The sequence below is a fragment of the Vicia villosa genome, unplaced genomic scaffold (genome assembly GCF_029867415.1).
Source record: "Vicia villosa cultivar HV-30 ecotype Madison, WI unplaced genomic scaffold, Vvil1.0 ctg.001083F_1_1, whole genome shotgun sequence".
Lineage (NCBI taxonomy): Eukaryota > Viridiplantae > Streptophyta > Magnoliopsida > Fabales > Fabaceae > Vicia > Vicia villosa.
The window spans coordinates 105,723-117,875 of NW_026705475.1; the positions used below are offsets into that span (position 1 = coordinate 105,723).

General features: G+C 36.1%; 1 protein-coding gene across 1 annotated transcript; it reads left to right on the plus strand.

The window, feature by feature from the left end:
* The first annotated feature begins 9,890 nt into the window (after positions 1-9,890).
* On the plus strand, positions 9,891-11,123 carry LOC131633168 (uncharacterized). The gene is made up of 2 exons (XM_058903884.1): positions 9,891-10,854; positions 10,954-11,123. The coding sequence occupies exons 1-2, from the start codon at positions 9,891-9,893 to the stop codon at positions 11,121-11,123; spliced, it is 1,134 nt and encodes a 377-aa protein (XP_058759867.1).
* The last annotated feature ends 1,030 nt before the right edge of the window (positions 11,124-12,153 follow it).

Sequence of the window (12,153 nt, forward strand, 5' to 3'; positions counted from 1 at the left end):
GATTTATACTCGAGATCATGTACTAGAACTTATTATCAATACGACATAAAAAGGAGAGTATGTGTTCATATTGGCACCATTGCTTGGAAAAAGTTAGTAATTGACGGATTCGATGCGTGTTGCAACCACCAATTATTGAGTTGAGATTGAGTTGAGATTGTGATAGATGTTAAGAATGTGTTAACATTTATAAGCTCGGCTGCGGTCCCTAAATAATTGCACCTAGCTAGTTCATTTCTATAATTGAAGGTATTGTGTTTTCATTTGGAAAAGAAGTTTTTTATAATGATAAATTTAGATTGAAAAATTAGATTTGGAGTTTATGATTTAAACATAAATTTAGAAAGAAAAAAATTAATTGAGATTTCCATTGAAACCAACTTTCAGTTTTCCACATGTGAATCCACAAACCTTTCACAACAATTTAGTATCTTAGTTTTTGTACATGATCAAACTAACAAGCTTCTACAAACAATTTTTTTTTTATGGACTCAGTTCAAAATTAAAGCTTTCCATAGGCTTAGGTCAAAACCTATCCAAGAACTTTCACAAACTTAAATAAAAATGTAAAATTAAGATTTTAATCGATTAGCTTGCCATCTTCAAATTCAATACAAATATATCACAGAGAATAACACTCTCGAATAAACATTTTTATCATAACACCATAACGACAACTTTTAGGAGAAATATTTTCCTATCTTGAGACTTAGGCAGCTTTAGTTCAAAAACAAATTTATAAAAATAAAATAAAAGAGTTTCTATTAAAAAATAGTGTATATTAAAATGAGGACAAACCTCCTGCGTATAAGAAAAAAATTGACTAAAAATGGATCAATGTGTTATTTAAAAGTCAAAACAAATAAACTATTGCAATGCTTGCAATCGAATGCCAATCCCCGACAACGGCCTCATTTTGTTGAAACACTTTTGATAGGGTAAAGTATTTGTATTATCGTTTTCCACAGAGATTGGTGTGATATTAACGTCGTTCTACAGTTATATTTGTTTTAAGCAAAAGATTCATAAAAAGTTTCGGTTTCAGTTTTAGTAACGAAAAGTTTCAATCTCATAGAAAATATCAAGTATCGGTAAAATAGGGTTTTGATTTTAAACGATTGGTAAAAGCATGTCAAGATTAGGTTTCGATAATCTACTTCGTATGTATTTTCTTAACAAAGCATGTGAACTCATAAATGATCAAATAATCACACACCCTCTCAATATGTTTCATCTCTAAACCATATTGTGAGTTTTATCATTTTGATCCTTAGATGATCTCTCAACCTAACTATCAAAATGATAACATTTAAAGATTGATATTAGTGAATATCAACTCACAAAACTATGTCTTAACTTTGTTTGTTCATAGATGAAAACCTAGGTCTTAACTTGAAACATACTTCTCAATAATGATCCAAATCACAAATAAACATAAACACAAGGTTTTTCACCATATATCAATCGTCACTTGTTCACATACAAAGTATTAAGAGACATACATAACAAAAGAAAGATTATCTACCTCTAATCTTGATACAAAGAGAGATTTAGCCACCCATTTCTATGGTGACTTGATCAACAAGTAAACAATCAAGCTTTATGAACATCAAACTTGAAGTCTTAAAGATTGATGGTTGAAATCTATGACTTTGAGTAAAAATGAAGAAAAAAGGTATTTTTGCTCTACAATGGTGTTCTAGGTCAAGTGATGTGTAAAAGATGGAATGATCCACAAAATATCTAACAAAGTGTCTAAATAGCATGGTCTGCACGCCCAAATTCGTCGAGCCGAACCTTGGCCTCGTCGGGCGAAGCCCTCTAAGTCAGACACGTGATGCCAACAGTGCAAAAGAAATACAGGAATGTATCTTCTCTCGCACGGCGAGTCCCTTGCTCCATCGGGCGAACCACTCCAAAAACTTGGCCAAGTTTTCCTCCATTCGCCTACGCCTCGTTGGGCGAGCCTTCAGATGGATCAACCCAGTTGCCACTGCCTTGCTTCGCCGGACGACTCTTTCTCTTCGCCAGGCCAGCGAGCACCCACGAGCCTTCGTCGGGCGAGCATTCCCAGAAACTTGGCCTTAAGCCAACCAAATAATTCTTCGATTCTTCGGCTTTCTTTCCCGAATTTTGTTAAACTTTTGTGATCATAACACACTGAAATACTAGTAAACACCTTAAAAATACATAATATATACATTTGTCAAAATCACTTATTTACATAAGCTATTTTAATCAAAAGCAAAGAAAAGAGCTTAAAAGTATCACATTTTTACATGAAAATTAAACTACTCTTGACACTTAAGAAATGTGCATACTTTAGGCCAGTTATTCATAACGTCGTTGTTAAAGGTGCATACTTTAATAGAAAAAGTGATTTTCTTCCTTCAATGATGGCGGCCTAACATGTTTGCACCTAATTTTAGAAATTGGTATGTGGATTTTAGTTGTGCGATCCATACTTTGAGCACATGGGATCAGGTCGGGTGCATTTACGTGCCCACAATTAATGTCGCCCTTACCCGCTCCATATCTTCTTATGATATTTCTTGGGTTAGTGTGACATGAACCAACCTTTTTTAAGACCCAAACAAATTAGTTAAAGTTTACAATCCCTTAATGATGAAGTGTGAAGGATCAATTAAGCTAATGAATTAAGGTTCACAATTCAAGCACGACAAATAAAGCCTCACAATTATAATTTCAATGTTATTCCATTAAATAATTTTATATTTAAGGTAAAAAGAAAATATTGCAATAATTTTATATTTAATGTAAAAATAAAATAATGCAACTACTCTCACATGTACTACTATGTTGTAGTAATAACGACCAGGGTTAGCAATAACGATCAGCACAGAAGAGATGGAGTGGGCCAAAAGAGGATTCATTGGTTTTTTGAGAAATATAGAAGAAGTGAAAACAATACAACAAAGATTGGAGGAGGAAGGTATTTATTCAGTTAGAGCCATATCCATAGGCGGAGAAAGAATTTTTCTAAAACCTGGTGAAAATGAAGATTTTAGAAGTTTGGGGAAGGAGTCAGAACAAATCTTTCATCATTGGTTTAGCTCAATAAGAGAATGGGAGCCAAAGGACGTTAGAGGAGAACAATATGTATGGGTTAGAGTAATAGGGATTCCAGTTCATGCTTGGGGAAGAAAGGATTTTTCCTTGTTGACAATTCCACTGGGATCTCTAATCAAAGTAGACATGGCAACTGAGAACATGGAGAGATTGGATCTGGCACAGTTGTTGATCAGAACAACCAGGGTCGACTTCATTAACAAGGTCGTGAAAATCGAAATCAACAAAGAAAAATACATCATTAGAATCACCGAGGAGATGTGTGAATACGCATTCGAAGAATTATTGAACTTTAATGAGAAGTCAGACTTTGAAGGTGAAGGATCCATAGCCTCAGATGATACCTGCATACATGCATCAATGGAGTCAACAGAAGATGAATAAACTATGAGAATAATCGAAGAGAATTATGAGCAATTACTGATCGAAGAGAAAAGCGGTGAGGCTATGATTGAGGCGGCGCACGTATTACCAGAAAAAGAGGATGCAGAATTCGGAGCGCCTTTTGAAAATATAAAGCTGACATGGAAATACAAAGAATTAATGAAGGGAGAGAGAAATTAAGGTATGAGGGTGTGACTAAAGATAATCTGGCAGACAAGTGGGAAAGATTTAATAATGAATTAAAGGAGAGTGCACATGTGGCATGTTTAAGGAGGAAGAGAAGATTAGGAAAGAAATAGATGGTGTAGCAACCTGCCCTAAAAATTTAGATTTTAGAGTTGCCACTTATTCTGCCAGGGCGAATAGGAAACTCTACGAAGTTTAGAGATCTGGATAAGTTATTATAATCAGGTCAAAGGAAGGTGTTAGGCACCCTTAACCCTTTGCTAAGGTTTTGTCTAAGGTAATGTTTGTAGCTTAAAATATTAAGGCAAGGATTATGGTTTCAAGGGTTAACAGTAAGATTCGAACCTAATTGGAGTCTTGGGGAAGGGGACTCGCCTTGTTACCAAGTGCCTACATACCTCCTTATGGAGGATCAGAGTCTACGTAGTTCGGGCTATGTTTGTGTTTTTTAGAGGTTGTACGCCTTTGTAATTTGTATGTTGCAGTGTGTTTTAAATTGCAGTTCGCAGTTATGCAATTATCGCAGTTTTCGTAGTTCGTAGTTTGTGAAATGTTAATGAATTATTACGTGGCATACAACCCAATTTAATATCTTGAAATTTTATTAATCGCGTTGATCAATTGATTTGATCAACATAATTAATAAATTAGTAAAGGATTACTAATCATCGTAACCAATTGAATTGATTAAAACCTTTAGTAAATTGAATCTTTTTAAATAAATTATTTAAATTAAAGGGAAATAATTTATCATTAATCATCGCAATCAATTGATTTGATTAAAATAATTAACGAATTAATAAAGGATTACTAATTATCATAACCAATTGAATCGGTTAAAACCCTTAGCAAATTGAATTTGTTTTGAATATATTATTTAAATTGTTTTAAGGGTAATTTGTAAATGGAATAATTTATTATTAATCATCGCAATCGATTAATTCGATCAAAACAATTAATAAATTGACCCTAACCTAAATTAGCTAAATTAAATTAATGTTAATTTTTGTCGTTAATTATCGTAATCGATTGATTCGATTAAAACAATTAACGAAACTAATTAGAGTAAACCTAATCCTAATTAAATTGAGCCTAATTATTTAACCTATTTTAAAAACCTAATTTTAAATTATTAATTAAATTAATCTAAAACCCTGAATTAGATTAAATAACCTAAAACCTAAATTAAATTAATTTACTAGTATAAACATAAAAACTAGATTGGTTTAATTAAAAGAAACAAGAAAAAGATTATATAACTAAAACTAAAAACAAAACCTGGGTGCTGGATTCAATGTTGTGAAGTCCTGAAGCTCCACGGTGTGCCTACAGGTCCATGGGCGTCGGATTTAGCATTGAGGGAGATCTGATGGCTGGAGTGTGAGGCTGTATGGTGGCCATGCGTGGAGAGTGGAGCGCTGGATCTGTGTTCATGTATATTGTAAAATAAAATGGCATAACCCGGGGATCGATCCCAGGTACTGAACGTCACAAAACTCCCCTCTTGCCAAGCTTGTTGTGTTAGTTACTTATTCATAACACAACTCTAAATTTATAAATATAAAAACTAACGCAATTCAAAATATAAGTTAAAAGTGGGCCCCTTGCTTGCCAATGCAGCCAATCAGAGGGAGAAAGAGGTTTTGTATTTTGTTGACCAACCAATGAAATTATGGCGCGTGTGGAGAGAGAGAGATCCTTTGACTTGCGAATAACAAACGGCCACGCATGACCCCCCTGTTCATCGTCATCAATAAAATCTGAGCCCAGATTTCCTGCGGATTTCTCCATGGCTTTAGCTACGATTTTTCTTGTGAAAAATCCTTTGAATTCTGCAAACAATTAAAACTCAACCATAACACGTTAACGATACAAGGAAAGCACCCAGATTACCTAAACTAACCCCTCTGAGTTCAATGGTGATGTTATTTCCCCTTGAAATTTGCTGCAACTACAAAAACGAAGATTAAAGAAAGCTTTGCCTTAACAATGGCGTGTTGTACTCTATGCCTCAAAGCTTCAAACCAACGGTCCAAACCTCTCCCATATTGCAACAGAAACTTAAACAACTAGTTAGATTCGAATTAAACGCATTAAAGCATGAGATATGGAAATCACAATATGCATGAATATTTGAAAATTGATATGCGTATCATAGGTACCATGGGGGCTTAGTAACGATACACTCTCACCCTTTCTTACCTCCAGAATGAATTAGAACGGTTTTTTGATCTTGAAAGTGGATGGGATGAGGGACACGATATTGCACCTTTCTTTGATTTTTATCAACTTTGACCCTAGTTTTGTTTCTCCAAAATTCTTCCCCTAATGACCTGCTTTTATTCTCAATATATAGTGGGACCAATTAGGGTTAATAGCTTTGAAAGAAAATCACTTGATTGATAAAAGAAAAATATGAAAAGATTTTATTGAAAATTTATTCAAATCTTTCTTTTTTGTCCAATTCTCTTTCCAATCTCCTTTGAACGAATTTGTATGATATTTCCTTAGAATACATGCCCAAGATTTGATTTAGAAATAAGCCAAATGCAATATTTTAAGTTCCCCTCATTTACTTGATTTAAATTGAACTTTAAGAGAATAAAATTCAAAATAAAATAAATAATAATGATAAAAATAAGAGATTGGTTATGTGGGTCGTGGATAGGCTTAGGATCAAGTTTTAAAACCAAAACTTAGGCCCATGGGCTTAAAAGATCAAAATTCTTCACTTTTGCACTTCATGCATTTTCATAAAATTGGTCAACTTCAATAAGTCATAAGTCCCTCAATTTTTATGGTATGGAAGTGTTCTAGGACTTTTTGGAATGACCAAGGTGTCCTCTACAAGACACTTTGGAACCTTTTTTGCATTTGAGGATTTTATCTTGAAGATATGGCTCCTGACAAAAAACTGCTTTTTGCGAGCTTCTAGAAGGACCTGTAATGTTTTGGCTCATATCTCTTAGGCGAAAGCATTTCTTGACCTTGGGCCCAACATCAAAGTTGTAGAGAATTGAATTTCCTTGAGAATGAGCTTTGGTTGGGGAATTTCTAATAAAGCACGTGGGAGATATGATCAGTCAAAGTTCAGTTGACTTTCTCTTACAAAACCCTAATTTAGCAACTCCAGATTTTGTTGATTTCTGAATTTTCCTTGATGAATCATGATTAACCCTTGATCAAATGATGAATGATAGTTAAAAATAAGGATGTTGACAAAAAATCAGGAATTTTGACTGTACTTTGACCATAATTGAGTTTTAGGTCAAATTAGTCGACTGTTGACTATCTGAGCAATTGAATGAGCAATCTTTGGAATTGAAGCTTGAATTTTGGCATGGGGATAGTTTGAAACCTAATAAGCCATGTGAAATCCATTGGAGACCTTGATTCATCAATTTTTCTTAAGAGAATGCAAAACCCTAGTTCAGGAGGTCTTTGATTAGGAGAGTATGCCTTAGGTTAAACCTTGAGCCTTGAATCATTGTATGAGTTTGAAAGTGAAATGAGATAGGAAAATTTTGGGGTATGACAGATGGGCCTGAATAAAATCTAAGCCTAGACCGCCTAAATGGGCTCCAAGTAATTTCTGGCAATAACTTGGACTTAGTGAACCAAAATGCGGAACAACGAAAAGAAATACAACAAGTTCAAGCCCATATCCTAGACTGTGGAATCGACAGAGATTCAAACGTAGATTGTGGAGCAACAAGTGGAGTGAGTAAAATATGTTGAGATGATAGCTGCAAGAAGGTGACAGAAGCAAATGCAAATTCAAAAGGAAAAGATTTCAGGCAAAACAAGATATCAATTTTGGGAGTGGATTTAGTCAAAATTGGAGAAGTAGAAACAATTCAATCTTACAAGGACAAAAGGAAAAGAATGGCAGAAATACTAAAAGAGAAGAAAGCAGCGATAAAAAGGAAAAAAGAAGCAATAATGTGTACATGCAATTAACAGGGTCGAACACAATAAAGATAAAGGAAAGGCAGAGATGTTAGGTATTGAGAATAAAACGAAACGAAACAACTGGATTTTGTTACATAGAGATGCTAAGGAAATAGCTAGAGATGTGTGGGATTTAGGGAAAGAATATGGTCTAATACATAGAGGAGAAGAATGGGAGATTCTATAAGAGTTAATAAAGGAACCTAGAGAGAGAGAGAGAGAGAGAGAGAGAGAGAGAGAGAGAGAGAGTGCTACAATAAAGAGGTCCAGGAGGAGGTATCAGGAGTAAATAGAATTAATAAAAAAATTATTAGTTACAATTTTAGAGGATTGGAGGGTTTGGCTAAGAAAAAATAAATTCAAAAGCTGATTCGCAGCCAAAGGCCAGATGTTTTTTGTATTCAAGAAACGAAATTGGAAGTTGTAGAGAGGAGTTTATGCTACTGGCTGTGGGGCTCAGATGAAGTTGGATTCACATTTAAACCATCAATAGGAAGGTCTGGAGGTTTATTAACAATTTGGAATAGCAATGTCTTGGGGATTCAAAGGAGTTACAATAATTATCATAGTCTATGGCTGGAGGGGGAATGGGGTGTAGAAAAGAAGAGAGTTAAATTAGTAAATGTCTATGCCCCATGCGACACGAGAAGAAAGCGTATATTATGGACGAAATTAAAAACCAAAGTATTGGCTAAGAAAGAAGAAAGATGGTGTGTGCTTGGAGATTTCAACGCAATAAGGGAGGAATTAGAGAGAAGAGGTAGTGGTAATAATATAAGAAGCGATGAAATAGCAGAGTTCGACGAATTCATCACAGATGCAGAATTGATTGATCTCCCATTGCATGGGAGAAGATTCACTTGGTCCAGAAATGATGGCTCATGTATGAGTAGGATTGATAGGATCCTAATTTCAGAAACTTGGATGAGAGATTGGCTAGGTAGCAAGCAGTGGGGTTTGGAAAAGGAGTTATCAGATCACTGTCCAATTTTTTTATGTGACTCTGAGCAAAACTTGGGTCCAAAGCCATTTCGCATGCTGAAGTGTTGGAAGGAAATAGAAGGATACCAAAATTTTGTTAAGAAGCATTGGAGAGAGACTAAGGTAGAAGGTTGGGGAATGTTTGTTCTAAAATAGAAATTGAAGATGATCAAATCCAGACTGCGAGATTGGCATAAATGTCATCCATAAAATATCGGGGAAAAAATCAAAGAGATAAAAGAGGAGTTAAACAGAATCGAAAATAAAGGAGAGAGAGTGGGGTTATCGATAAAGGAAGCGCTTAAATTGGGAGAGACAACAGGAAAATTACACGAGTTGTCAAACTTGAATTGTATTATTCAATGGCAAAAATCTAGAGTTAGATGGTTAAAATAAGGGGACACGAACTCGAGTTACTTCCACAGATGCATCAATAAGTGAAGAAGAGAGAATGAAATTCTGACCTTGGACTGGAATGGCTCCCAAATTAAGCGAGGAAGGGAGATAAACGGAGCTATTTTAAGTCACTTCCAGAATCTCTTTTTAGCTAGAGGTGTGAGACCAATACCGACTAATATGGAGTTCAAAAAAATTAATAATGTTGAAAGAGAGGAGTTGGTTCAAGAATTCTAAGAAGATGAAGTGCGCAGGGCAGTATGGGAATGCGATATTTCGAAAAGTCCAGGTCCCGACGGAGTAAATTTTGGTTTTGTGAAGGAATTTTGGGACGTCGTTAAGGAAGACTTTATGAGAGTCATGAGAGAATTTCATTTAAATGGGCGGACAGTAAAGGGGTAAACAATTCGTTTATAGTTCGGATTCCAAAAAGAAAGAACGCGGTGAAGTTGACAAATTTTTGACCAATATCTCTGATTGGATGTATTTATAAGGTGATAGCAAAGGTACTAGCAAACCGTCTAAGAAAGGTGTTGGGGAAAATCATTTTAGATACGCAATCAGCATTCTTAACAGGTAGACAAATACTGGATGGAATCTTGATCGCAAATGAAATTATGGACGAAGCTAGACAGAAGAATAAAGAAGTGATCATGTTTAAAGTAGACTTTGAAAAAGCATACGATTCAGTAGATTGGAGATTTTTGGATGTGGTAATGGGAAAAATGGGATTTCATGAGAAGTGGAGGAGATGGATAGAAGAATGTCTTAAGTCAGCCTCAATTTCAGTCTTGGTGAATGGAAGCCCTACATATGAGTTTAGAATGGGGCGGGGCCTTAGACAAGGAGATCCTTTGTCTCCATTCCTATTTATTATGGTTGCATAAGGGTTTAACCTATTAATGAAAAGTGCAGTGGCGTGTGGAAAATTCTCAGGTTTCAAATTCAATGCGGGCGAAGAATGCTTTTCCCACCTACAATACGCTGATGATACTTTGATAATTGAAACAAATGGGTGGGGAAATATTCGAATCATTAAGGAAAATCTGATGCTATTTGAAGTGATATCGGGTCTTAAGGTAAACTTCCATAAAAGTCTACTAGTAGGTATCAACATAGAGCATGATTGGATTAAAGAAGTGGCAGTTATCCTAAATTGTAAGGTGGGAAGCACACCTTTTAAATACCTGGATCTTCCAATTGGAGCAAACCCGGGGAGGAATTCGACGTGGCAACCAGTAGTTGAAATAGTGAGAGCCAGGCTGGCAAGCTGGAAGCATAAGAAGTTGTCCATCGGAGTTCCGGTTATTATCATAAATTCAGTTTTGTCGGCTATTCTAGTTTACTTTCTCTCTTTTTTCAAAGCTCCAACAGGTACCTTATGTAAACTTGAGTCTCTTTTCAAGCATTTTCTTTGGGGAGGGAGTGAGGACGAGAGGAAAATAAATTGGGAGAAATGGGAAAAAATGTGTAGACCTATAGAAGAGGGGGGTTTGGGGATAAAAAAATTGAAGGCATTCAATGATGCCCTTTTAGGCAAATGGATATGGAAAACTAATACAGAAAAGGAAAGTTTGTGGTATAGAGCCCTAGTTAATCGATACGAGGCTTGTGAAGGAATTATTAGGCGCGAGGATAACAACAGCTTGATATGGTGGAGGGACATAAAGATGTTAAATGCAGGAATAGGCGAGGGTGTTAACTCCTTTTCAGTCAAGGAGGCATACAAGAAAATTATATCGGGGAGCATGGCCCCGGATGAACCGTTTCTAGCAAAGGTTTGGAAAAAGTCAATACCAATAAAGGTGTCTTATTTTGTATGGAAAGCTCTTCAAAATAGGGTAGCTACTAAAGAAAACCTATACAGTATAGGAGTGATTGAGCATAGGTCTATCCATTGCGTAGGGTAGTGCGGGGCAGAAGAAACAGTTTCTCACCCCGTTTTTGAGTGCACTGTGTTTGCAGGTACATGTGGTTTAATTAGTAGATGGCTTGGGATTTATGTTGTATTTCAAAATGAAGGTCTACCCCATCTTCTGCATTTTGAAGGTCTGATGGGAGTTGGGAGAAGTATAGTTAGTAGGCTCAACAATATGGACCGCAATGATGTGGAACATTTTGAAGGCGAGAAATGACAAGTTGTTCAATAACAATGAAATCAACGTCGATATGATGGCCAAAAATGCGAATAGAATGTCTTGGAACTGGATGAGATTCAAATCAAACATAACGGAGTACAATATCGGTTAATGGTTCTCAAATCTTAGAACTTGTCTTAGGTGGACGGGACAGTGACGATCAAAGGGTCTTAGCCGTTCAAAATGAGTATTATTGTGTGGCGTGACCAACATTGGGAGTTATATAACTATGGTGATATTGAACGATCGGGTTCGGGTTTGAGGCAACGTCAGTTCAAATTTGTTGGGGCAAATTGTTAAATGTGTTGCATTTTTAGAGGTTGTTGCAGCGCATTAGGGCCTCTACAGTAATTTCGGTGTCAGCTTTGGATGTTGGTCGTTGTTTGGTCGGTTTGGGGGTCACATTGAATATAAAGCTTTCCGGCCCAAGCTAGTTGTGAGCGTAGCTCGAGGTTGAAAGCTCGATGGATCTTGTAAGTTGTTGACTCGAGCAGGAATTCTTCACTGCTAACTCTTTAAGGAGTCATATATTTTTCGGTTTTCTGGATCTAAAAAGCTTGTCTCTTTGCCAGCCTTGTGACTTTGTAACCTTTGATTGAGGTGGAGATTCACTAGGAAATGGTATAGTAGTTTTATAACCATGATGCTTAGTTGAAGGTATTTGGTATCTGCTGCTCTATTAGTACCGATAGCTAGCAACTATTTCTCATTTAGCAAGAGCATTCGGTCAGTGTTTTCAGGGTCAGCGGCGGTATGGGTTTGTGGCACAAGTTCCTCAAACGCTCCCAAGCATCATCATACAACGATATATTAGGTGATCCATATGGCTAATGTGTTGTTCTATGGATGTGAGTGCGAGTCTCAGTTGCATTGCCGTCCTCATTTAATACAAGGTCACAGACAGGAAGGTGGAATATACAGGTCGGGATGGAGTCGTGGAAAGAGAGAAGTTGTTAAGCTGAAGCCTGGCAGAGAATTTTGCCAAATGGATAAAATATATGATGCAATTATTTGGTTTTCATCAATG